The following is a 27,203-nucleotide window of genomic DNA, read 5'->3' as shown; positions in this document are numbered from 1 at the left end:
GGACCGCAGAGATTTTTGCTTTGGTCATTTCACTCTTTAATGCTGGTATATCCTCATTGCCATGAGAGAACTGCAGCCCGTGGTCGGGGGAGTTCTGCAGTTCAAAGTCCCATGTGAAATCCTTCATATTTGAGCCCAACTGCATTTTAGCAGGAGCCTACAGTGATATGCAACATCTGTGTATGGCATTGCTGAAATTCCTGATAAATGAGTTCCAGAGGCAACCTTCCCTTTGTGGGACACTTCACAAATTCTGCTGCACAAAAAGAATAAAGTTTATCAGCCTGACTCTTCGGTGGCTTGAAAAGTTGAGGAACTGGAGTCTTCTCTTTGGATGATGGGAGAGACAGGAGTCTGTTTGTCAGACACCGATGCGCTTGAGACTCCCTCGCTGTTGCTGCCAACCGGCGTGTCCCACAAGCTCAGTGTAATGGGAGGCACTGGGACGCTGTGGGGGAACGACCTGTTACCAGTCTGTGCCTCGGTTTCCTCCTCTATGAAATAAGCAGCCTTTAAAATGAACGCTGGTGGTGAACTTCGCAATTGCCACCTTCTCTACATCCCGAGAACTGTAAAATATCATTGGAAGGTGGTTGAATTATTACAACACGAATGAATTCCCACTTTGTAGAAGGTCGGTTCTGTCAATCCCATCCAGATGTGTATCCTCGGGGTTTGTCTGAACAGGGTTTTCACTGCGTGGTGTTAATAGCTCTTACGCTGGCTCCCAGCGGGGTCCCACCCTTGTGCTTCACCTCCCTGTTTATCCACTTTTGCTCCCCTCCCACTGCTTTCTGGGGTTTTTTTTTCTCTATTCAGCTGTCTTGATTCAACAGTTTTTGGGGAATAAATCCTTCCTCCTTTCATCTTATGGGAGAGAAAAATAAAAACGAAAAAAGGAGGGACTAGAAGGCTTATTAAAGAGAAATAGCAGGTAGGAACAGACCTGGAAATTTCTACCCCTGGGACTCTCTAGCAGCGGAGGAGCTGTGTGCGTTTTGGAATAGGTGAGGCAGCGCAGGTTAACCACACCGGGAAGTCATCTCGTGGCGAGATGCTTGTGTTACCCAAAGTGGTCTGATATAAACGGTGAGAGGTGGGAGGCTCGGGGCTCCGTTCATACCCACGGCATGGAGAGACCCGGCACGGGCAAGCTCGGGTGTGGGGAGAGGGGGCTCGGGGGCTCTGCGGGGGCGTCTGTCTGTTTGCGCTGCTCGGGCTTCTCCTGGCACGTACCGGCTGATTTCTAGTTAAGCTCAGGAAAAGGTTATGGAAGGTTTTTCCTCTTCGCTGGTGGTGAAGGAGGGACGCTGTGCATGTGCAGACGTGAAGGGCTGAAGCCAAGCACATCCTCCTCAAAATGTGGAATGTTACGGTGTGGTGGCTGCTGGCGCCGCAGCCAGCGCAGGAGACAACTGCCGCGAGCCAGCGGGGCCCTCATCCAATCCCAACTCCTTCTTTTGCCTGATTGTGTTGGCCTGAGCAAGTCAAATGTTACCCAATTTTCTGACCCAGTTCTGTTTTGTGCCTCCAGGACAAACTCTGTTATATGCTCCTGTCTTCTCAAATATGTGTTTTGAATGTGTTTGTGTGAGTTCCTGAACCATTTAATGCGTGGGGGAGAGTAGTGTAACACTCAAGAAAAAAATTACAAACCTTCCAGTTGGATTTTTCTGTTTTCCCCTCTGACTTCCGTTTTCTTCTGATGACTTTACGCCAGCCAAAGCAATGTGTTCCCTTGTTTGTCCTGTAGCAGTGACAGGGATTTAGCAGAGTTGTGCCTTGGCCGTGCCGGTGTAGGTGAGGGCTGAGTGAGGCTCCCTGATGAAGGGTGTCCTGCATCGCCAAGCTTTCCGCATGGCTTGGGCATTTCGTTTTGGGGTAGCTGCTGTGCTGTCGGGCTGTTTGAGATTGCTCAAAGGTCTTTTAAATGAGGTGTTAAGAAATAGGCTGAAAGTAAATCCCATGAGTTCGTGAAAAATTAGTTTTTGGAAAGCTGAGAGTGGTTGCTGGTGTCCAGGAGTGAGTCAGAAGGGAAGAGCTCGGAAGAGCATTCGGCGTGCAGCTGCCCATCTGCAGAATGGGAGGTGATCACATTTTTTCTCAATTTTGTGAAGTGGCTGAGAATCTATGGCTTCACTGTGGTGGAGCTGTAATTCAAAGATGCCACTTGTCACTGTGGTTTATTTATCCCAGTTTATAACATTCAGTTGAGAAATTCTCTTCCTTCCAACGTTTTGCTCGCCTGGTATTTAATTGTGCATTGGCTGCACGAGCCAGAACTGGCTCTCGACTTCACTGAAGCCACGTTGATGTAATAGTTATGCTGTAGATGGATTTTCCTCTCTGTGCCGAATCTGGGACACCAGTCGGATAGATTCTGTTGGCCTAAACATCCGCTGAGCCCTTCGCTGCAGGGTCAAAGGTCTGCGCAGAATTGTGTGTGCATGAGAGCTTTTTTTTTTTAATAACACAGCTGCTCTAAATAATATGTCTACGCAGCAGTGGGAGGCAAAAATTTACAGACCAAGATGGTTGGCTTTTGTTTAATGTTTTTAATTGGTGCTTGGTGTGCAGTGTAAATTTGCCCTGGCTGCCGTAACAATATTTGGCCAGATTTAAGTCTTTTCACTCTCTCACACCCAAATCACTGTAATTTCTCAGAAGGGCGTATTGCTTTAGATAAGCTTGCATACGTTGTCCAGTTGCGTTTCTGTGGCTAAATTACAATATCGCTTTTGCCTCCTGTGTGACCGTTGAGGCCAGCATCCCCGGTGCCTGCTGGAAGCGATGACCTGCAGCGTTTCAGGTGCTCGGTCAGGAGTAAACTGTTTGGCAGTTCCTCTGCTATTGCTAAATGGAAAATCACTTTCACTGCTTTTTAATGCTTTAATTTATTATTAGCTTAAGAAGCTTTTATTTCAGAAATGGAGAGGCTGGTGTTAGTGACTGCGCTGTAACTGCAGTCGCAGTGGTACGTATTTGCCCCTTCTCAGACCACGAGTGATTCCCTGGCTGAAATCTGCTCTGGGAGGAAGGACAACTAAAAGGAGTTATTTAAATAAATAAACGGTTTGTACTGAAGGCTTTGACTCCCCACACCCGCCCTGCCCGCTGTGTGGAAACGCCGAGGAGAGCACCGTTCCCTCAGCAGGAGCTCCAGCGTGGCTGGGCTTTGTCTTGATCTGTTCCAGTTGTGTTTTGCCGCTTGGAGTGGAGTTGCCGTGGGCTTGTCCGCCACGGGAAAGGCTCCCAGTCACCTCCCCGGTGTTATATTTCTCTGGGGCTCCACCTGAAGATCAGGTCACTCCTCAGGAGCAGAGAGCAGCGTTTGAGCTGCTGGTCCGAGCTCTCAGGCCAGCACGTGTGTGCCAGCTCGTCACCGCCTCCCAGGAAGGTGGAACTACCCCAGTTTGAGCCACGCTTAATCATACGTGCAAATGGCCAGAAAAGGTGGAATTCTCTTCTGAGCTATGTAAATGCTGGACTGAAATGAAGCACAGAAAGGTGACATGCACTTTGCCTTTTTGTGAGGGAAATCACAAGTGCCGTGGCTTTTTGAGAGGGTGCGATGGAGGGCGTGTGGAAGGTGGAACTGCCGTTCCTCCCGCCCTCTCGAAGGTGTGTTGTGCTTGTTTCCCAAGTGAGCACTATTACGTATTTATAAAAGTCCTGATTTTCACAGGAACGGTGGTTGTTGCAGCTGTATGCAAAATAATGCAAAAGCAGCAGGTGAGGAAAGGGAAAGTGGATTAACAGCACGGCAATTCACGTGTTCCCCTGCTTGGGGAGTGTCTTCCTTGTCCGTGCTGGAGGGCGACCTTTTTTCCTGAAACAAAATTGGGAAAATCAGAGGTAACCATCCCAAAAGTCCACACAAAGGCTATGGAGGACCCGATGTTAGAAGGGAGAGAGGAAGCTGTCGTGGCGCTGTGCCGTATGAGCTGCGGAATGATGGAACAGCCTCCGGCGGGTCAGGAACCCGATGAAGCTGCAGGGGACAGACCCGCAATGAGCAGAAGGTGTCTTCAGTGCCTCTGATCTCGCTTGTGCTGAATGAGCTCATTATTTAGATGCACATAATGAATTAGATAAACAGTGAAATAATTAACAAAGCAGGCAATTAAATGGTTATTGCAGGTTTTAGAGCTGATTTTATTTAGATGAATGAGGTAGTTCATTCTGCCATTAGTTTTGCCCTAGCAAAAAGGATTTTTTTTTTCCCCATTTTTGATGAATAAACACCACAAACAGAAAATGTAGCGTGGCTTTTGCTGGAGAGACAGCGCGATCACCTGCTCCCTTTAGAGGGGGAGCATCAAAGGCTCTGACTCACGTGCAACTTCTGAAAATACTTTCTTGGTTTTCTTTAAATGCCAAAAAAATCTCAGGTTCTTTGATACGGTGGCAGAGATCATCACTTTGAGTGCTGATATATGACTTACCGTCTAATTAGATCACGTCTGTAACGCGGTTTTCCAGGTACTGTTAGAGCACGTACAGGAGCTGCTCTGCCTTCTTGCCATTCTCCCAGCTGCTCGCTCTTTTCCCTCAGCCAGTTTCAGGCCCCAGCCGTCAGCCAGCGGAGCGGCTCCGCTGGGACGCTCGTGGGTTCTTCCAGTACCCCTGGGCAGCTGCGGGACTCCAAATGCTTCCCGCCCAGTGACTGCATCCTAAACTGGAAATCTTTCGGGCTGGGACTTCTGGCAGTATTCCAGCGTCCTTTGCTGATCAGCGTGCGTCAGCTTAACCGAACCTGACGGTCTCTTTGTATGTTGTGTGGCCTTTATGATTCTTACTCAGTATGGATAACTTATTAAGACTTGCAAGCTGTTTGCTTTAGCTTTCGTTCTTTCACGCCCACCACGAGCAGCCCACTGCCTCCCCCAGTGAAGAGAACGGCGGTTACCGGGGTGAAAGCCCCTGAGCTCAGTTCTGCAGGTTTCCTCTCTGTCCGTTGCAGCGCAGCATCCAGCCTGCGCCAGGCTCTTGTATTCTGTGAGCAAATGCAAGGAGCGACTCACATTCCTGCAAAAATTGACTGAGCTTCTGATGCTTAAAGGCGTGTCACAGGTGCGATCTTTCCCTCTTTTTTTTTTTCCTTATGTTTTTCTTTTTTAAAGAATAAAGCAAGCCATAGGAAGCTGACTACTCTGCACAGACCAGTACGGGAGCGGATGCTGTTGGATATACTCTGTGCCTGATTTGGTTTTCTCTTTAAAGGCGTTACCAGAGATACAAAGCGCAGCTGTCACGTGAAGCCTGCCTTGGGAGAACACCATTAGTAAATCCCGAGCTGTGAGTTGTTGTTTTTTTAGCAATGTTAAATCAGATCAATCAAGGCAATTTTATTTCCCTGTCTCTTTTGCATGCTGCGTGTGCGCGTTCATCGGGCCTTTCCTTATTCAGCCAGCCCGGCCGTTTGGTACTTTGCATTCCCTAGCTCATCCAGCTATTTTTGGCTTCGACTGTTACCTCCCACTGCTCTCAGAACATCTCAGAGATCTAGAGTGGTGACTGGATGGGAAAAACACTTTTGTCATTTGTCATCATGGATTGCACTGTCAGGAGGCAAATTTCAGGCAGGAAACAAAGCACTTAAGCGCACTCCTTAAGTGGCTTCTTGAGTATTTTTTTTTTCTTTATACTTTGATATATAGAACACACAAAATAACAAATTTTCAAAGATTCTCCCGTATATTCTCCTGAATTCCTATTGCAAGCCTTTATACTAAGGAAAAAATTCCTGTGAATTTGGACAGAGACGGATGTATTAGGATAGCTACGCTGGTCTGTGTAGTCTATTCCAGTGCAAATTTTATACGTTACAGCTGTCCTCACATGGATTTTATTATTATTAAAAGTGGCTTCACTCCAGAGTAATTGCTCAGCTTTATCAGTGGTTTAATTTTATTTCAGGAGTGTTGTTTTCCCTTCAGGACAGAGTATTTGCATCAGGAGTTGCTGTGAGAAGCTGTAGCTGTAGCTTTCCTGCAGTCAGCCCCAGGTGATGTGCAGCTACAAAGACATCAAGAACTCGTCTGACAACCTGTCTGTGAAAGCAAAAGTTGGAGTCAGAAACTTCCTGAGAGTTTTTGGTATATTTATATCTTGCGAGAAGTCACTAGCGCTTTTTGTCTGGGGAGATCTTTGCAGGCAGTTCCTTTTAACTCTGTCTTGAAAAACCTGAACGATATTTTCCTTCTCAAGAGCCGAGAGACTGATCAGTGATGGCTCGGTTCCACTGGCTGCACAGCCCTGGATTTACAGATAAGTGAAAATGTAGCTGTGGCTTTTTTCCCTCTTCGCTAATCCCTAATTGGTATTTCGCCCTCCCTTTTGGCAGACGCTTTCGTGTTGGGGCAGTTGAGATGCGTTGGCTTCTCCTGGCCTGCTCCAGTGGGCTCCTGGGAGACACCTTTAGAGCAAGAGTTGGTTCTGCTGTCAGTTGCCTTCTGGGCTGTGTTTAGCCCTTCCCAGAGCTGCACTGCAGACGTGACAGAACGACAGCGGCGCCTTTCAGAGGTCTGGGCGGGGAGCCCTGGTGGGGGTGATCTCTCGCCGCCCGCGCAACTGGCTCTGCACGCGTGGACCTCGTACGGCTCCTCGCTCCTTCGGCCTCTCTGCTCCTAGGAGTGAAGCTGGCTGTGCCAATCACATCTTTGCGCCTTTTCACCTGGTCTGATTTATATAAAACCTGGGTAAAATAGTGTTTGTGAATTGATGTCTAACAGTTACCGTGAATGACAAAAGCCAAGACTTGATCTGGCATGCACTTCGTGTACTTGAGATCGCTTCTCCCAACCCATGTTTTCTGATTAAAACCTTTGACTCCCCAGCTATTGTGCTGAGGCTGAAAAACACTGCAGCTTTTTAATATCTCTAGATGGATTTTACGTTATGTTCGTGTTCTTTTTTTCTTTAAAGAAAGCAGTGAAGAAACAGAGGAAAGCCCAAGAGCTGTCTATATTTGATTTGCTTGGAAATGAACCGTTAATGTCTTCCAGGTGGACAGCAAATGCTTCTGAAGTTGTCCATATCTGCACGCAGGGTAGGGAACCAAAACGAAGTGAAGTGCATGGAAAAGATCCCCTCAAGCCTGGCTCCTTGAAGAGCAAAGCGGTGCCTCTAGGAGCAGCTCGGGCTGTAGACAAGACCGCAGAGGTTCTCTTGACACGACGTTGTGGGTACTGTGGTTACCGCTTCTTCAAATCCTCTGTGTAGGGTTATGCTCTGTTGGAGCGGCTGGAAACCAAACGCTTGTCACTTTTGTTGTCGTGTGCATTTTACTAGCATCTGGAAGAGAAACACCTCCTCCTAAATGAAATGTCACAGGATTTAGTCATTGGATGGGGCAGATATTCTGATTAAAGAGGAGTGGCTGACGGCTCTGAGAGATCTGCCATCTCTCAGGAAGATGAAGTGCCGTACCCAGGTCCGTGTGGCATGTTGCAAATCTTTCGGATACAACTCTCCCAGACAAGTGGAGTCTTCCCACCTTTTTCACTTGCTGCATTCCTGACCGCTGCGTTGTGCGCTCGTGTGTTACACTGATGGCTTCCAAAGCCTTGCGGGTCACGTGCCCAGTACAAAATGAAAACGTGTTTGCAGACAGGTAGCGTAGATCCTGCTGACTCTCGTTTGCACGCTGCTTCACAGCAAGCGTTATTCTCTGAAGGCAGCTCTAATTTTCATTCTAGTTATTATGTACTTGTAAAGAAATGATTATTAGCAAGGCCTCTGATTTAGGAATGTGATTATGAGCCTCCCTCCAGCCCCTTCTGTTTTTTACCAGCATGACCTGGTGGCACCTTCCTCTGTAGGAAGCTAGTTTGGGACACATTACAATCAGAGCTGTGTATGCTGATAAATGTTTCTTTTGTGGCATGCTTTTTAACTTTTTCTTGCAGCAGAATTGTCTTGTTGAAGTTCTACAGCTCGGCTGTTTTCATCTTCGTTTTCTTGAGGTCTTAAGTATGGTGGTGTGGCTGCACCCGAGACCTTTCTGATGTTGTGAGAGCGGTTTCTAAACAATTTCTAAACAATTTTTTACAGTAGTAAAACTTTGGAACGCAATATTTTAATTTAGCTGGGACAGAGGTTTCTACTATAGAGGTTGACTTCAGAATATTTCTGAAAGGGATGCGGGGCAGCCAGCTTCGTCTGTGTCACGGATGCTGTTGCTGCAGTCTGGGTTCACCACTGGGTGCAGTAATTACAGCTGTTGGTGTTTGAGTTTCTAAGCGGGTATTGTGTACGTGAGGGAATGCTGAAATCGAAGACGTGGACTAAATAAACGTCAAAGGCCTTTGAATCTGCTAGAGAGCCTGCCGTGATGGGTGCTTGCCCTCCCCTCAGCTGACGGAGGGTTTTGCCGGCCTGCGTAGGTGCGTCCAGGGGCTCGGGAGAGGTGGCATCGCAGTCATGGAGGAACGTCTTGGCGAGTGATCTGTCCTTCTGGATGAGGAGGCACGACCTGTGCTAGGGCATGCTCACAAGAGGATGGTTGCGGGACTGCGCTCCCTCCAAACCGAGCTTACCTGGCAGGGCTGGTGAGGGATGACTGCTCCACCAGGAATGAGCGGCCCCGTGACCCGCCAGCTGACACGGGCGTGAATGGAGTCTCTCAATGAGATTGATAACACTGGAAACATGATGTCACTGTACAGACTTGTGCCAGATGTAGTCAGAATCCAAAAATACCGCTCCTGCACTGATGAAAGGGAGCAGGAGGAGAGGAGGCAGTCGATGTAAAGATGAGTTTGGTAGCAGCGGCACCAGCTACTAGAATAGATGGGTGTAAGGGGTGCAACGGTGACTGTGGGAAAGGAACACCAGGGCTAGTGCAGGTAATGGGCAGTCCGTCGGCCGATGGCCTGGCATCAGCATCTTCCTTCTGTCTTTCTGCTATATGCCACACTCGGGTCTGAAGTAAGAGCATGTGTTGGTGCTTTTTTTTTTTTTAAATGATAATGGGTTAGCGATTTTAAATGCATTTTCCATGACTTCTGCTTAAATGGACACTCTTAGAGTTTGGTGAAAAGAAAAATGTAAATTAGGTTTTTGGATTGACTGAAGTGTCCTTATGAACTTCCTGGGTAGTCACCACACTGCACACCTTTCAGTAATATCAGTAGGGCTGCGGTCCTGGCAACACCGCAGAGCATATGGGGAACCAATTAATCCTGTAGATATTAATTAATAAACACTTTTCCTCTGGGGAGAACCTTTTAGCACATCCGCTGTTTGGCCCAAGCTTGCACGCGTGCATGAACGGATAGTGAACGTGCTTTCCTGAATTGTCACTTGTGATTTCTCTTGGTCGGCTGGGGGCTGCCTCCTCGAGGCTGCTGCTGTCGGGCTTTTGGAGCAGCACTCTGCAGCTCGTGCCGAAGCTGTCTCGCGGCCACCAGCCTTCTCACACAGAACCCGTGTCAGCACATGCTGGTGTTCGCCATTGCCCTGCGGACTCTTGGCTGAGCCTGGCTGGCTCCCGGCAGTCGGTGGTCTCTTTGTTCGGAGAAGCACGCTTCACCGGTGGTGTGCATGAGGAACGATCAGCTCCGAAATAGCTATTAGAGGTAGTGACGCATATACGTACACTCGCGAAAGAAGAGCTGTTGCGTGAACGGGCAGTGTATTGTCAGCGCCTTCCCCTTAGTATCCCACAGCTTTGTCTGCATCCCTGTGGGACACTGCACTGACGCCAGCGTTGAGATGGAATGGTTAATCGACGCTGCAGGGCGATTCAGCTGAATTACAAGCCTCCATTCAATTTATCTTCTTTTAGAAAAAAGTCCGTTGGTCCGTCGGCAAGATCATATAGCTCCAAGAGAGACAACAGTAAACTGATGCTTGTGTTGTGGGATGGTGATGGATGGTGAAGATCTTAAAATCCCTCCACCTGGTCCTGACAACGAGTTTGTTCTCCTGTGAATCTTTTTTAGTAGTAACAAGACAGAAATGGTTTACAAAAGCTATTTGCTACTGACCATTTGAACTTGCTCGACTGCTGCGTCTGCACAATGCTGCTTAATGCTGTAAGCAACGGTTTTCACTGGTGATTCCTCCTGCTCTGGCGTTGCTGCAGGTGTGAAGGTGATTTGCCTGAAGCAATTTGCTCAGTGATTTGTTCTGAAGTGTTGGGTTTTTTTTTTTTAACCTGTGTAAAATTCTGTTAAACTAATTATGTGAATTTGTATCTATACTTGCTTACTTCCTGCTATATAAAGATATTGGAACACAAATGTCCTACGATGGTCACCTTCATCGCAAAACATGGCAGTGCTTCAGAACGGGCAGTGTGCCAGCGTGACCTTCCCGGTAACGCATTGAGACAGAAATACTCGAGTTAGTCTCTCTTTATGGTTTATCAGGTTCTTCTTGTTACATAAAATACTCTTCATTAAAAAAATAATCTTATTTCTTGTGGTGTGTGTGCATCTCTTGTGGAAAAAGAGGAGAAATCTCTTCATTGAAGTTGTCAAAGAATACAGAGGCTTATCTGATGATCCTGCTTCCTCTTGGAGAAGTTCTGGGTGTAAAATGTGTTTATGATGACAAAGCAATTTTATCAGTTGTCTTTTAAAGAGCAGTAAGACTTCCAAAAGATTTGAAATTTAAATATCCTATTTGAACTTCACAAAAGAAATAGCGAAGCGCCTCTTCGGTGCTTGTTCGCTGTGTGCATTTGTACGGCTTTTGCTGTCGGTTTTTCTTTGGGGACTTCCAAAACATCGTTAGTACGGGACAACTTGACCTTCTCTAGCAGGTACAATTAATTGTGAATCCGGCTGTTTTCCTGTGCGGTAGACAACTGGCAGAACGAGCGGAGGCGGTGGGGCTGGACCCAAACGCCGTCTGAAGGGTGTGTTTCCCAGTCGTAGCCTCGCAGCGCCGTCCCCCGCCGCCCTGGGAAGTTGTGCCGCTTCCCTGCGGTCCCGGCTGCTCCCGCTGGGCAGAGAAAACAGGCACCTCCGGTTTAAATGTCTCCTCTTCTAAAGAGCAGCAGGTTAGAGAAGGGCTTACTTCAGCAGCTTGTCAAAAAGCTCGAGATTTTTGAAATTAATCAGCTAAGAATGAAGCATCTTTTATTAATGTTTGAGTATCTGTGGTCATGTCTGTATCAGTGTGATAGAACAGCTGCCGCCTGCCCTGTTTCTCAAGGAGAAACTCTGAATAGGCCTATAAATATGAATAGTAAATAAATAAGAAATCATTGGGTTATTTCGGAACATGATTCAATGTTCTAAGCAGCGCGGTGCAGTACTCAGTCACTTCTGGGTGGTTTATGTGCTTTTCACTTCTTAATGAAGGACCCTGTTTTTCATTAGTACAATTTATATTTAATGTCTTTATGGGTGTAGTTAAATATCACCTATCAAAATGTCAGCAGTGCTTTTCAGACACATGTATAATCTTTTCTACTTAGTACTTGCTGCCTGTATCCTTAGCAGGGAAAATTATTAATCCCTGATGAGTGCGACTGAAATGATCCATGAAGTCAGCAGAAATCTTTCTGCCCCGTGAGCCGGCGGGCCGTGTTTGTGAGCCGGTGAACTGCCGCGCTCTGCAAAATACTATGGATCCAAAAGCACAATGCGTTAGGTCTACAGGGTTTACAAAGCTGGGATTAAGAACAGCTGTAATGTCTATGCTGGGGGTATTCAGAGCACGGTGTCCCGTTCTGGGTTTCCAGCCACGTTTTGGATGTGTACTAAGAGCCCGTTAGAGTACGTTGGGTGCCTTTAAGTGAACGATACGGTTATCCTTAGGTTTTCTTTAATTTTCTAAATGGAGCTGTACTCAGTTTAAACTTCTTGGCAAAAATATTTTTCTGGGTTTTTTTTTTTTCTTTTTTTCTTGTGATCAGAGTTGATGATGATTCCGTATTCAGAAGTTGATTTAATTGCTGCGTGTGTGAACTGATAAATGGTGGGAAGCTGTAAATACTGATGTGTTTGCTCACTGTTGACACGGATAATTGAATTAAGTGTAGAGTCAGGCTGGTTTTCCCACCTGTGGTGTGTGAAGCGTTCATTGGTGTTTGACGGAATTTGCCGTTCAGGATGGCTGTCTTTGTCTTCACCCAGAGCTAGATGGTTCCGTTTGCTCTTCCTGACTGGCCGACTGTCAGCCCTTGCAAGCAAGATTTATTAATTTGGCTCCGTCTTTGTGCTGTGGTGTTCTTGTGCTTCCCTGGTGCCTCCTACCCCATCCCGAGCTCCTGCGTGGGGTGCTGGAAGGCTGGATGTTTGCTGTGGGAGGTGGGTCGGGGTGCAGCTGTGCTCCCGGGGGGGTCTCAGGAAGACCCTTTCTGTCTTTTCCTGGGTGAGTCGCCCAGATGGCGGCGTGGAACAGTTCAGGCGCGATCAGTTCATCCTGAACGTCTGTGGAAGGGTCAGCAAGTCCCAAACCAGGCGTTGTACTGTTGCTTGTGAGCGTTCGTGTGTGTGAAATCCGATGCTGGGCTTGTGCTCAGATTTCTCATATTTTATAATCTCTTCCCTGTCAGTAAGTACCAGTACAAGATACACATCTAATGAGAGCTTAGCAACAAAACCATAGTCTAGGCAAACCGCGTAAGAAGCCAAAGAATGACATTGCGTTGTTTGGAAAGCCTTAAAAAAGAATCTTAATATACTGCCATGTGTGGAGAGAGCTACTGTTCATCAAAAGATTTATACGGTGAGACAGAGCAGTGTTAACATGACAAAATCAAAGACTGAAACATTTCTCTCACGCCTCTACCCTCCTGCCCTTTTCCTACCACTTTTTTTTTTTCGTGTGAAAGCCACTGATTTGGCTTTTACATGACACTTCACTCTTCCCATTTATGTATTCTGTCTTTTCTCAGTTTTTTCTCTTCTCCTTGTCCCTTTTCCCTGCCGTGCTTATTGTTCTGGTTTTCCCCTCCCTGGACAGACCGGCGCACTCGGTAATGCTTTCCTCCCCTGCCCATCTCCTCCTGGGGTGCTTCTGGCTCCCAGCCGTGCTGTTGCGTCTCCTTTCTGCCAGACTTCCTCTCTTCCACGCTTGTGTTTTATCTGTTGATAGCTATTGTGCTCCACAGTTTAACAAGTTGAGCTGTGGAGTATTATGGATTTCTGTCAGCCTGTTCTTGAGGACATCTTCGTTTGAGAAGAATATCACTTTGAATGATGGGTTAGTCCAGATAAGCAAACCTGACTCGTAGGTTCAGCGGCACCTTTTTGGGGATATTTTTGTGCTGCTGGGGACTCTGGGAAAGAACTAAAAGGCACCGCACTCGCCTTAGAAAACAGGGTAAACCCAAAAGCTGAAAGCCAAAGGAGGATGAACGCCGCTAGCGCGCGTCTCCGCGGCTGTTCGCAGGGCGGTGCGGAGGGTGAGTCCTGGAGGCAGGAGCAGCGCTGACGGTGGGGTGTTCACTGCTGGCGGGGGCTCGATCCTGCTAAATTTGTACTGACTGAGTCTGTCCAACTGCTTAAGAAGAGGTGGGTGGGATGACTGGCTTTTTGTTCTTTGATTCTTCGCGAAGACTTGGAAGAAAAATAAAACAACTTTATTTGAACTCTGAGAAACAGCTGTGCGTATAGATGATACAAGGGCTGCCGATTACGGAGAGCTTGGCTCCTCTAGTGCACTTACGGGAGTTTCACTGTAAGAACTGGCTTATTTTTGCCGAAATTGTAGTAGTGGAGGTGGCTCTTATGGAAGCAGTTCCTTTTCTATAAAGGCGAGAAGGCAAGGCTGGGTACCTGGATGCTGCGTGTTCTGCCAGAACAGGTGAGAACGGCATAGCTTGTACGAGCCTAATAACAGTAACGAAGGGAGGCGAGCGCAGGAGGCTGGTTTGCGTGAAAGCAGGGTAGGCGCTGCTGCCAGCGCACACGCGGGGAATGAGGCACTCTGAAGAGTTCTGGCCAGGGTATGAGCAAGCTGGCTAGGAGTTAACTAACACACCGTATCCTCTTTGCAGCCTCAGCTTGGCAGGGCTCCTCTGGAAAAATTAAAGATTCCCTTTCCCGGCATAAAGCACCCCCAAGGAGAGGGCGTTAGACACAGCTGTCCTGGCCCTGGGCTGGAACGGCGATCTCGCAGCTTGTCTTGCCAGCTGTGGGGAAGTACAGCATTCGGAGCGTGAATCCCGTTTCCAGACTGATGCTTGTTAATAGCAAGTCCTTAATTTCATCCTGTATGATCTTTTCTTGATATCTGTCTAACCGAGGAATGACTCTCTGAGGACCTGGTTGAAAGCGACTTAGATTGCTGGCTCTAGGGCAGCGTCTTGTCTTCACTTTTATTGTGTTTGAATTCCATTGTGAAGTGCTGAACAAAAGTACATCAAAAATAATAATAAGAAAGATACTATGTAAATAATTGTGTGGTTGGCAAATGTGGTGGATTTTACGACTCGGATGTTTTAACCCAGGAGTGCTGGCTGTGTACACGGCGCAACAGGAGTGCGCACAGGAAGATGCGTGTTTCCAGCCAGCGTGTGGAACACTTGGCCACAGCTGCTGTAAAATGAAAAAAAAGCCAAACACATTTAACTAAGAAATTGAGAGCTATTTCACTTTACTAGTGAAGATATATACCTCTGGGCAAGTGACTTCCACCTTAGCTTAAATGACTTCTCCTCTCCGAGATTCATGCTCGTCGTGCAGTAATGGCTGTCCCTGCCAAATGGCCTGGCTGTCGATATTTAGCATTCTTATTATACACTGAATGGATTCAGTGGTTTCCCCTTAGTTTTCTAGGTGTCAGTGCCTGGATAAATGGTCCTCATCTCTTCTTTTTTCCCCTTTCTGTCAGTCACTGGGCATGAGCACCTCTCCATTATCAGGTTTCTGATTAAACAGGAACATGTTACTTAGAAATAATTAGGTCCAACCTGTTAAGTGGCTAGCAGAATTTTAGCATGTAAGTTTTTCTTACTTGCACCACTCACACTTGCTGTCTAAAAATTAAAGCAGAATGGTTGTGTCTTGCCAGCCCGCAGCTTCCTGGCATTGGGACTAGTTAAACCTTTTATCTGTGAGGCTGAAGGGTTTTCTGTCGGCTTTCCATTACACCTTTAGGCACTCGAGCTGTGCTCAGATCGCCCCTTCCCCTTGTCTTTGAGGTGAATAGCTTGGGCCTTAGGGCTGGACGAGGGACCTCTCTGATCCTTCTCTCTGCCTGTCTGTTGGCAGACCTGCTGCCGCGTGCCCGCGGCCCTCCCCGCCAGCGGCCGGGAGAGCGGAACGGGTTTTCCTGGTAGTGACCATGCGGATGCCCAGCGGGGATGATGAAATGGTCTTACTTGGCATTTCTCTAATATACAAGTGCTGTCTCTCATCCTTTTCTTTTTTTTTTTCCCTTCATTCTGCTGGTTATTGCTAGCTTAACACCGGCTTAGCAAGTCTCGCTGCTCTCCTTCCAGTCTGAGGGAGGACTGTCCACGTACAAGTCAGGGTTGTTGAGATAAATAGAGAATGTGTGAAGTAAACAGGCTACTGGCGGGGGGAAAAAGCCATTGGTAAACTCTCTGGGGTAGTTGAAATAGCGCAGTAACTGCATCGCACTTGGGAAAATTGTCTTTCTGCTGGGATCTCTTCCATTTGGAAGATTTACAGCAGATGGAGCGGCCTCTGGCTTTGTTGGCTCGTTTGTGTCTTTTGGTGTTCAAACGGACTTGTCGTCATCCAGAGACCTCCCGCACAGTTTCTTTCCTGCTGTCACATTTTTGCTCTCTGGGGTCAGATAATATTGAGAGCGGGGCCTCTGTCAGAGGCTGTTCACACGTTTCCTGCGATGTTTTATTTGGACGGTGGCTTTTGGTGTGGGGCTGGGAGGGAAGGGGGCGAGCTGCAGAGGGAGGCAGCAGAATGTGATTTAACGTGGGTGATCCCTCGGGGAGCTGTTTGGACTGAAGCAGTCCTGCTGTCTTGTTGCCAAGCAAACCTGCTTTGGTGCTTCATAGTGGGAGACGTTGGCAAGCATGTTCCTTACGAGGCGGGTGATTAGATTTATTGTCAATCACTTTGTATTCCCTAGAATGAGAAATAATTTATTTAAGAAATGGCTTTCTTGGAATGCAGGCTTAAAAATTCATCAGTGATCTGTTTGTTCTGCCTCCCTCAAGATTATAAAAGCTTTTTTTTTTTTTTCCATTTTGTGTTGTGGCAGTGTGTTTTGCTACAAAAAGGCATTTTTGTTCCATAGTTCGGATCTACAGGCAAGACTGTGGGTGGGTGAGGGGATTAGTTCAATTTAACATGGTGCGATACAGCTGCTGGGACACCCAAATAATGTTCCCGTCTTGGTTGTAATTCAAAGGATGCAGAGATGGTCTACGTCTGCCTTGAAGTTAAAGGCAATTCTCTAAGGTGGTTTTGTAGCAGTACGCGTAGGCGTGCGTGTGTGAGCCTGAATCTGGCAGGTTTGGTTTAAGGCAGTGGCGATGTGTTGGAGTGGCCGGGGTAGAGTCTGGGGCACAGGGACTGCGTAAGGAAACTCGCTGCTGTGCTCAGCCAAGCTGATGGCTCTCTTCTTTGTCTTAGATGGAGGACAAGCTGTTGTACTTCTGACTCCTATGTGCATGTAAGTTTCTGGACTTGACGTCTAGTAGTACAGGCATCGGTTTAATTTATGACCCAAACTCTGGGGGGTTAAGAAGAAATGAAAGCAGAATGCCTGTCTTGCAGAAAGGAATGTACAAATGAGCCATCCCACACCACCCTTAGTGCCAGCGTTGTAGAGGCAGCAGGTGGAGACGAAGGAAAAAGCTTGCTGGAAAACTGTAATCCATGATGTAACCTCATCCCACTAAAAGTCTCCCTAATTTAGCCTTGGTTAGTTCATCTGAAAGGCTCCAGAGAGGAAGCAAGTGGGATCTGTGCTGGGCTTGGTCAACGATTAGGCACGCAGATTTGCATTGTGTTTGTCTTTGGGAGGTAGCTTGGCAAATCACAGTGAACTCTCTGTACAAATCTTGGTGAGAAACAGTCATTTCCTGCTCATTTAGTATGGTTTCCTAGTGGGCAAACCTGCCAGACAAACACTAGCCGTGCTGTTGACAGCTAAGAGAGCTAGGGCTAGCCCTAACACTGTGTGTGCCAGGTGTTCTTTCTTCTTTATCATTTTCATATTAAAAATAATGGTTTGTGATTCTGTTTTACTACTTGATCTTGCTGAACCACGGGGGGAGAAAAAGGGCTTGTGTCTAAGGGGCTGAATGATGAATTGTGAGACCCCTGTCGGATTCTGGGGTTTACCACAGACTTCTTACATCAGGCTCTGAGTCCTGGCTTCACCCCACGGCTTTAATGCTTCCTTGAAGTGTTTGGTGTCATTTCCCTGCAGAATGGGTGGCAAGAACTGGATGTGTCCAAGGAGGTGATTTAGTCTGTAGGAGGTTTGAACTGTTCTCTGAAGCTCTTAGTCGTCGTCTTGACTAAAGAGGAAGAACTAAGTTCTTGTGTGTTTGGATACTTTTCTACGCTGCCTGAAGATCGGTGTTGTGAATTTGAACCTATTATGTCTCCCTTTCCCTGCCTGGAAGATGTGTGTCCTCACCCTTCCCTCCCGGGAGCCGTTTAGGTCGGCAGCCCGCTCCGTCACGCTGCAGCAGTGTTGCCTTTCCGCAGTACAAAAGCCACTAGTGATGGTTTTCTTCTGAGAATCAGTGGGCATGCGCGATTTGCTGAGCGTTACCTTTAGTGCAGTGGGACTGATTAACCCCTGAGTTTTAAGCATATATTATCACATCTGTTGAAGTTGACTGAGATGTAATGTCTTGACATCTCTGGTTAACAGCCAGTCGATCTGAAAAGCAGGGCAAGGCAATACAGAGCCCTGAGAGACGTCTTACTTGTCAAAGTGACAAATTGCCCTTTCTGATTCAAAGGATCAGCTTGCATGGCAGAGCTAAGTAGCTCCTGGAGAAAGGGGAGGAGAGCATGGGAAAATACCCTATTTGTTTAGGCCTTCCCCGTATTTTTTGTTGTTTGTTGCTCTGAGTTGAAGCTCTTTGTTTTCCTTCGTCTGAAACAACAGCAGGTTGAGAGGAGCAAAGCCTCTGGGATTCTGCCTCTCCCACTTCTCGTTCTTATAAACTGTTTACAATCTCCTTCGGTTTTCTAGCTTTGTACGGAGAAGTTCAGTGGGTCAGCTTTCCCTTTAGCTTCATCCATCATTCCAGTCAATTAGAAATAGTTGAGGGCCAATTGCCCGGTCTTCCATTAACTGAGACACTTCAGATTGTTTAAAATAGCATAAAAGCCCTCTTTGTTGACCGTTGGGCAAGCACTGTAGATTTCCCCGTTGATGGGCAGTTACCGCGTGGCTGAACAGAACCCCAGTGTGTCTTGCAGTACGTGAGGGATGAATATTACTGCTACGGGCCTTGTCTGGGTTTTGATTCCTTCTCCTTCACCTCCGCCTCTTGCTTTCCCTGAAAGGTGTGATGCCTTCAGATGGTGAATTGCCATGCCTGCTTGCAAAAAAAGCTGCTCTTTGTGGCTTTTCAAAAGTTCTGTAGTTGAGGGTTTTTTTTCACTTGCTGAAATGTTCCTTTTTAACCCTGGTGCTTTAAAAGCTCTTGGCGTTATTTGGTAGTTGCTGGTTGTGTGTGTTTCTAAGGGACAAAGGAAGTGTGTAAGTGTTCGGGAAACAGTTAGCGCATTGTGGTGTGTGGCTGAGTTCATTCTGGTGCCCCATGCCAGGACAGCCTGCTTTCACCGAGGGCTAACGCTTGCCTTGCGCTCCGAACTGACCAGCCTTAGGGTAGCGCTCGTGGGAGAGCTCTGACGGAGCCTGGGGCTTGTCGTAGGCTGACGTGTTTGGGTTCACACTGAAGTGAGCTGAATCCATTGTATATGTACATAGATATATATATTTATATATATGAAAACCCCATTTTGTTTCATATGACGTGTAACCAGAGAATAGGAGATCACTTTATATATGGCAAACTAGATATTTATATATTCCCATCTTAAAATCATTGTCTATCTTGCAAATTCTCTTTCCAGTGTTACACACTGCCTAGGTTTTGGCACGGGGTAGTCCGTGTGCTTTTTGGTGTTTGCCCTGATGGTGAAGAGTTTGGATAGGTATGACTGAAGTTGTGGCTGTGCCGTCCCTGGAGGGGTTCAAGGCCAGGCTGGATGAGGCTTTGAGCAGCCTGGTCTAGTCGGGGACGTCCCTGCCCAGGGCAGGGGGGTTGGAACTAGGTGATCTTTAAGGTCCCTTCCAACCTGAACCATTCTGTGACTGAGCACCTGGGCTTGGTGCTGCAGACCTGGACCTTGCCATGCGCTTCGAACAGGAGGAGTGGAGCATGTGTCAGTCCTTAAATGTAAGGCCTCTGCCTTCTTCCAGAAGGTTCCTGGCCTTGCAGCAGTGCAGGCACTGCGATGTGAGGCCTTACCTGCTTCTCTGTTCCTGAAGCACGATCTAAAAAGAGTAAGACAGTCTTCCCTACAGCTGCCTCTGGGATGATGCAGGGCCCGTGATGTGCGTGTGCTGGTTAGCTTGGATCCCAGCTGCTGCACTACTGAGATGCACAAAAAGCTGTCTGCACAAGGGATCTTCAGGCTGTGATGAAAGAAAGGGAGGTCTGACAAGGCAGGAGAATGGGATGGTGACAGATTTGAGAGTCTTCAGCTGCTGGGGAGCTGGATCTGTTATTGGAGAAAGGTCTGCCAGAAATGCATCAAGTTCAACAAACTCCACCAGTCATTTTCTTCCTCTTTGATGTCCTTTGGGATGCCAGTCTGATGCAGATCTCAAGATAGCCTTGTTGGCTTGATGTGTTCCTGCAGACTTGCCTCCTTTGTCTTCCTTTCTCCTTCGCGTGCTTTCAGCAAATAGCAAGCTTGAGGCCGTGACAGAGCTGGAAGTGTGGACCTAAGCTGGAAGGAGAGCAGTGGGGCAGAACGACGGCATGAGACTTGACTGTGATGAAACTGATGTTTTCCTGCTTTGAACTTATAAATAATCTCATGTTTCGCAGAGGTTGCAACTTCAATAAGTAATTTATACAAAGAGTATTAGGAAGAGAGAGAATCCACACTTAATTCAGTTAGCATTGTTGTCCAATGCCATTAATTATGCCCAGACTTGTAATGTGTTTCACAGGAGTTGATACACTTGAGCTTTGCCTGTGCTGGGGTCGACTGAGGACGTTTCCACTGGTGGAGAATCCAGCCCTTGTGCTTTGCGAAACCTTCAGTTTTGGTATCTGATGGTAGCCTGGAGTAAGCAGTAGCCTGAAGAGCCTGCGCTGCAATCTGCTGAACAAAGGGCATCTCTGGGAGAACGGGGAGTCGATGAACGTGGTTTTCCGTGGTTTTGAAGAAGGGGCTGTTTTGGTGGAAGTAATCGTCTCCTCCTGCAATTTTATATTATTTCCAGACTGTTTTAAATTGTTTCATAGACAGAGAATAAAGAACTTTGTTTACTGTTTTAAAGTAGGATGTCTGATTCTCCTGGGGGAGGTTATTCTTTTATTAAAAAAAGATATAATGTAGCCGCTTTGATGGAAATATAACTCTAGGAATTGAAATGGTGATGATTGTAGAAGCTGGAGTATTCTAATGCAAAATAAGCCCTAGGAGATATGTGCCCTAAATGGTAAATCATTCTGGTTTTTAACAAAACAAAAATTACTGTTATTTTATGATTCTTTCTTATTTTACAAGGTCTTTAGCTGTTTCATCTGCACTTAACTTTTACAGGCTGAGGATAAATTGATTGTTGTTTTGCTTTTTAAATAGCTTGGCTTTTTAAAACCGTGGTGGAGATGCAAGCACAGATCAACAGGATTCATTTGGTTCCAAAAAAAGCAGGGAGAAAAGCCATGATTACTGACACAGTGTGCAATAATGCGCTTGGAGTCTGTTCTCAGAATTTGGTGGTGTTTTGTAATGTTCTTGGAAGGAGACAAGGATTATTATTTGAAAGGGACCTCATGGATAATGCTTAGCAATTTGGGGGGGGGCGCGTATCACAGAATGTTCGGGGTTGGAAGGGACCTCTGGAGATCATCCAGTCCAACCCGCTGCCAAAGCAGGGTCACCCAGAGCAGGCTGGACAGGATCTGTCCCCGGGCACCGCTGAAAAGAGCCTGGCCCCGTCCTCCTGACACCCACCCTTTAAGTATTTGTAAGCGTTGATAAGGTCCCCCCTCAGTCATCTTTTTTCCAGACTGAAGAGACCCGAATCCCTCAGCCTTTCTCCATAAGAGAGGTGTTCCAGTCCCCTCAGCATCTTGGTGGCCCTTTGCCGCACCCTCTCCAGCAGTTCCCTGTCCTTCTGGAACTGGGGAGCCCGGAACTGGACCCAGCGCTCCAGGTGTGGCCTCCCCAGGGCAGAGCAGAGGGGGAGGATGACCTCCCTCCACCTGCTGGCCACTCTCTTCGTGATGCCCCCCAGGATGCGCGCAGGCAGGGAACTACTGGTAGGGTTATTCGTTAGGGGTGTCGTGTTCCAGCCCTGTCTGGCAACTTGTGTTTAACTTTGAACAATTAGGCTTACCTGCCAAATATTTGGAATCTGAGATGCTGAAAAAGAGCAAAAGAGCGTCTTAAAAACTGGCTCAGAAGCTGAGCACAGAGGAAGGTGGTTGAGAGGTAGTGTGTCCCGGTTTCTGCAGTTTGTGATGACCTAAAATCCTTCATGATGGAAAGTAAAAACAGATAAAATCTTCACATCTTTTGTATGTGAATGTTAGCTCGTGACAACTCCCTAAGTTAGCAATGTGGAGAAAGTGCTGGTTTTGGAGATCAAAGAACCACCTCTTTAAACTAATTCAGGGAAGGGTAAACTGGATGATGTCTTGTCCTCTTTGCTCCCGTGCTGTCCTCGGTAGCGCCCAGAATAAGAAGGAAGACGCAAGAAGATGCAGTCTCGTTAGTTGTCTGTGTTGGGTTAGCTACACTGAACTTTGCAAGCTTTTATTCTTTCCGATGCTTAGGAGAGTCTCTTGCTAACAATTTCTCTTGCAGGAATGCAGATCTGTACCTCATCTCCCTAAGTCTTCATCTGAGAAGCAGCCAGAGGATAAAAACTAGCACAGTGCTCATTTAAAGTCAATATGCTCTAGTTTGCAATTTGCTCGTGTTTAAGCGCCCAGCTTTAAAGGTTTCCTTTGCCCACAGGCAGTCTGAATACAAAGGGAGACTTTATTTTTTTCATAAAGAAAAAGTTGTGCAAAAGCACAAAGAGCACAATATTTCTTTCCACCTTCCATCTCCTCAGGTTTAGTATCACAAAGCAGAGTTTGCTTGTGAAGATTCTGGAGGGGAACAGGGACATAAATTCATGTGGTCACCTCAAGATGCAGCTAGAAATGAGGATGACGGATGAGATGTGTGTGTGTGAGAGGAGCGAGAAGGTCCCGCCTTGAAGCAGTTTTGGCATTCAGTGCCTTGGAGATGACGAGGAGGTTTACAGGGACAAGTTGTAATGGAAAAAAACCTCTGCATGTAACTAGTTTCCTTGCTGTTGGCAAGGCTGGGGTTGCACAAAGATGAATAGATGTTCTGAGTCTTTACTGTATTGCAATATTGTGTAAAATCTTCTGTTTAGAGGGAGGCTTTACTGTGGGGTGGGGAAAAGGGAGTTGCAGTTAGAAAGTGCTATCTTCAAAAAAAAAAATGTGAAGGGATTAATGTATTTTTCCCGGGAGACAGTTTTCCTTCTGAAGCTGTGGGCAGAAGACACAATCTGACACCTGAACCATAAAGGATGCAGTGTGTATCGTAAGTCATTGGCCAACGTACCGCAGAGTGGAAGGAGCGATCTTTAGGATTTCAGGAGCCCTGTTCTCATCGATTGATCCTGTAGCCTGAGTTATTCTGTGGTTTCAATAGAAATGGAAGTGGTGTCTGCTTATGTCACCTCTGGTGGTCCGGCTTGCGTTACCTTTGAAGGCTGTCCATGTTGCGTTTTGACCGAGGTGATTGCCTTGAGGCGCGTTGTCGTGGTCTTGGTTAGTACTAGCGCTTCCCTGAAAACGAAAGCGGCTTCCTAACTGAACTTCCAGTGCCAGAATACAGCTGTAAATAAAGGAGACTGAACAGGGGCAGCTGGGCTTGTTTCAAAGCAAATTACAGATCACACAAGGACTAAACGTCACTTTTCCCTGTGGAGCTTAATGAGACCTCAGCACCCTGCTCCTGCTCAGCAGCATGAAGTCACTCCGAAGGATACTGTCCTGCAGCTCTCGCAGCAAGCGTGGCACAGCAAAGGAGGCAATCCGGAGCTCATCCTTGGGATGAAACGCAATTTTTCTGAACCAAATGCTACACAATAAAATGCTGTAGTTCCCTGGTGATGAAGCTTCTCACAGGTAGAGAACATTCAAGCCTTGATGTAATTTGACTCAACGCCTGCATGGCAACAGTTTTCATCCCAGTCATTTTGTTTTCCTGTGACGAGAACAGGTGTACTGAATTTGCCCACGGTGTTTATTTTGGGGAAAGAGTGTTCTCTTTGTAGTTTAGGGCCCTGTGTCATTCCTTTCCTTTTTTTTTTTTTTTTTTTTTTAATGAAAAATTAAAAAGTGCGTCTGTGTGTGTGTGTGTATTCGTTAGTAAAGGATGTCCTGTGTGTGCCTGTCTGAGAAGATGTGCAAATAGAAGCCCTGCTTTGGCTTTTGAGGCCTGTGTAGCCGATCCCTTCAGGGCATATAATGAAATGAAAGTCCGTCATGTCGTTTTACGTAGTTGAGGATTCATAATGCTGGGGAAAAGTCTTATTTCTCAGTGTCTAATGCGTGAGCCGGTTCCTTATTGGCCACTTGCTGTGAAACTCCTGAAGTACATTCATCTCCCAGAGGGGACCTTCCCTGCTCCCTGTGCCGAGACACCACTGCGTGAGGAAAAGGAAAGTTCATTCCCGAGTGCTGGCGAGAGGCGGGAGCGATCTCTTTGGGCACTATCCCTGCGAGAACCGGCCTTTGATCTGCTTTCTTTCTCTTTGGTGTTTCTTTATGTTGTCTAACTGTTACAAATCTTAAATAAGCTTATAGCCAGTTAGATCTTACGGACTCGGTGAGGGGAAGATGTCAGAAGGGGTAGCACTTCACATAATTCAACTATTAATCTCTAGCTATCCATTTTTTTTTAAATTATCATTGTTTTGGGCAGTTTGAGAAAGGTGTCAGTCTAACAGTAGGTCTTGACGATTTTGTAGCCTTCTGTAGTCTGCAACTGAGTGTATTTTACCAAATGGAAATGAACTTCTAATGGTGTGTAGGACTAACTGCTCTGAAAGGCAATGGGCCCGTTCACGGTGGGACAGAATGGGTGTCTTTACAGACAAAAATTGCACTCCTGGGCACTGGAGAGAAAGCTTAGAGCAGGTTTAAATAGAAGGTAGTAGTCTGGTAGTCTGTAGTAGGTTGCCTGCGAATACGAAGTGCTTGATGCATGCTTCGCGTGATGTCCGTTCCCCGCGCTGAGCTCAGCCACACCAGCCTGGCTGCAGCACGCTGTTCTGAGACAGTAAATGCTTCTTTCTCTGAATCTCAGCTCACAAGTTGTTGGGTAAAACATGTTTCTCAGTCGAGAAAGCTGAAATCAATAGAATAGTTATACGATGATGGTAGAAGTGAAAAGTTAATTGGTTTTTTTTTTTTTCCACGTGCTTCTCTAGGAGCAAAGCCCCAGTAACCAGACATCAATAGCAATGATGCAAGAGCCTCAAGAAATGGTGGAAGAGACAGTTACTGTGGAGGAAGACCCAGGCACTCCCACTTCCCACGTGTCTATTGTCACTTCTGAAGATGGAACCACAAGGAGAACTGAAACCAAGGTGGGAGGTTGTTAACCAATGAGGAAAATGGCAAAATGCCACCTAATCACGAAATAAAAATAGCAGGGCGTAGCACGAGTGATGGCAATCACGCTGTTGTCATCCTCGGTCATTTGGAATGTTGTGTTTGCCAGCAAAGCTGAGTTCGGGGCTTTTCCAGCTTCACCTCCACGTCTAGTCTGCTCCCTGTCGGCTGTGCTAATACAGCTGTTCACGGAGCTGTGAACTGAACAGGAGAAATTATCCAGGTTCGCCAAGCAAAAACCCCGGAACCCCTTCCCAGACTGTTTATTCTTTTTAGAATCCCGTTTATTTTCCTGAAACGGTTCACAGCATTGCCCTGCAAACGCACGTGGTGATTTGAGAATTAGATGAGTTGGTAGGGCTTGGAGCAAATTACTTCTGCAGCTGAGGCAAATGGGCTTGGAAATATCTCTTCAAATTAGTTCCAGTCTAGAACAACAATATGCAATTATCCATTTGTGCTTTAGGACAAGAAACATACTATTTAAATAACACCACAGCACTTCAATTTTGCAACGATATTATGAATGGAATTTTACTCCTGGTGCATGGAGAAGGCTGGGCGTGTTCTCAAACAACCTGTACCTCGGGTTCAGCTGGATTACAGGTGTTGCGTATGTTCTAATTCTCCTGATGTCTTTTTGTTCCCTCATGTGAGATAATTTTGTAAGCTCTGAGCAGGTGCTGTACGTTCATGGTGGGCTTGCATGCTTTCGGGTACCACTTGTTATTTGGGTCTTGGAAGTTGAGCTGAAATCTTTGTTTGGTTTTGGTCATGTGGAAGATTAAGGGTGATTGCCTTTTTCAAAACTTCTAAACAGCACCGGTCAAGGAAACCCAAAAGAGACTGTCCAGCCGCTTTCTGTGTAAAAGGACTTGATCAGAGGTGGCTGTGTAAATTGGTGTTTCTTTGTACTGGCGTTGCAGAGTTGCAGCCCTCTGAGATACCCACTCAGGCTGTCAGATCCTCAGGGTGGAGTAAATGAACGTTGATTTCCTGAGGTCAGGGGGCCTGCGCGCATTGCTATGAACGGAGTACCTGGTTTAGTATTTGTTGCAGTTAGAAGATAAATATAACTGGCCTATTTTCTAATTGTGGGAAGGAGGTGAAGGTCTCAAAGTAAAACAGACAAACAAAAACCCCCACATTCTGATTAGCTCTCCAATGTATTTAGTCTGTGACTTACTTGAAAGAAATGCTGTTTTCTTCCTAGTGGCAGCAACAACAACTGTTATTTACAGGAAGGAAGTGATAAAATTATAGTGGTGACAGACACCTTTTTGTACGCACTAATAGTAGCGCATAGTTTTAGGAGACTGTAAGTGCAGCTATGCGAGGGAATAAAATGATAGCTGGGACTGTAAAAATAGAGGAGAGGCCATGCAGCGGTCCCTAGATAACGGGACCACATGGAGGAAAACTGTCTGAAATAGTCGTACCGCTGATAAAGCTGCATGTTTCTCATAGCATAAAAGGTGCGACTTTCTCTTCTGTGTGGCGTACCTGCTATTTTTCCATCTTCCCACAGAAAAGGACAGCGGCAGCTCCAAAACAGGCATTGTATCTGCATATGGGAAAATAAAATTGGAAGAACAGGAACGCCAGAGCTACTGCTCCGTTCCACAGAGCAAGGCTCGCTCCTGTGTTGGAGCTCTTCCCGGGCACTGGCATAGCTCTTTCAGTCTGCATTTACGTTGTTTCAAATAACGCCGTTGACTTCAGCTTGCGAACTATCCCGAGGTGTTCCCTAGTATTTCACTGCTAAAAAGACCAACTCTTACAAAGAAAAAAAAAAATTAAAATAAGCAGTTGTTGAGAAAAGTGATTCTGAAATGTCAAAACACAGATGGGGCTGGCTCAGCCCGAACTGTCGGAAGAGGTGCTGTGACTTTGCGGAGGTGGTTGTTGTCTCTGAAATGGTTTTGTTTTGACTCTTCCTTGCTGTGATAACGTGGCATAGATTTAGTAGCTCTTAGGTATGAATCTGAGGTTGAGTTTTATTTTTTTATTAATCACGTTGGTCTTCAGCTTGCTTTTTGTTTTGGTAGGGAATGTGAAAACGAAAACTGTTGTCACTGGGGTTTAGTAGCATCAGTTAAGCGTCCTGGAGTTAAGTGGCATTGACTTACTATCACTTCTAATAGGTATCAACATAGTGCTTTTATAGGTCATACTGTTACATGTGAGAGACTTACAGAGAAAATTAAGTTTTCTGGTATCTGTGCAGTGGCAAAATTCTGACCTTACTGCGCAGACGAGGACAGTGAAGGAAAGCGTTGCTCTGGGGGGAGAGATGCCAACACGTGCCTGCTGGGCATGCGGCTGCAGGGCCTTTGGGGCCAGAAACTGCTGTTCTGTGTCTCCGCTGGTTCCCTCCTAGATTTGAAAAAAA

The 27,203-nt window shown here is 46.6% G+C and overlaps 1 protein-coding gene across 10 annotated transcripts in view; it reads left to right on the top strand.

Moving 5' to 3' along the window:
* Positions 1-27,203, top strand: part of ARVCF (ARVCF delta catenin family member) — a 273,582-nt gene that overhangs the window by 153,655 nt on the left and 92,724 nt on the right. For all 10 annotated transcript variants that reach the window (XM_063350849.1, XM_063350852.1, XM_063350850.1 and 7 more), the window contains one exon: positions 24,628-24,786. In XM_063350849.1, the coding sequence (XP_063206919.1) occupies positions 24,661-24,786 (126 nt within the window). In that variant the 5' untranslated portion in view covers positions 24,628-24,660. The remainder of the gene's footprint in view (positions 1-24,627; positions 24,787-27,203) is intronic.

This window comes from Chroicocephalus ridibundus, chromosome 13, assembly GCF_963924245.1.
Source record: "Chroicocephalus ridibundus chromosome 13, bChrRid1.1, whole genome shotgun sequence".
Taxonomy (NCBI): Eukaryota; Metazoa; Chordata; class Aves; order Charadriiformes; family Laridae; genus Chroicocephalus; species Chroicocephalus ridibundus.
This window is presented reverse-complemented; position numbering and strand designations above follow the sequence as displayed.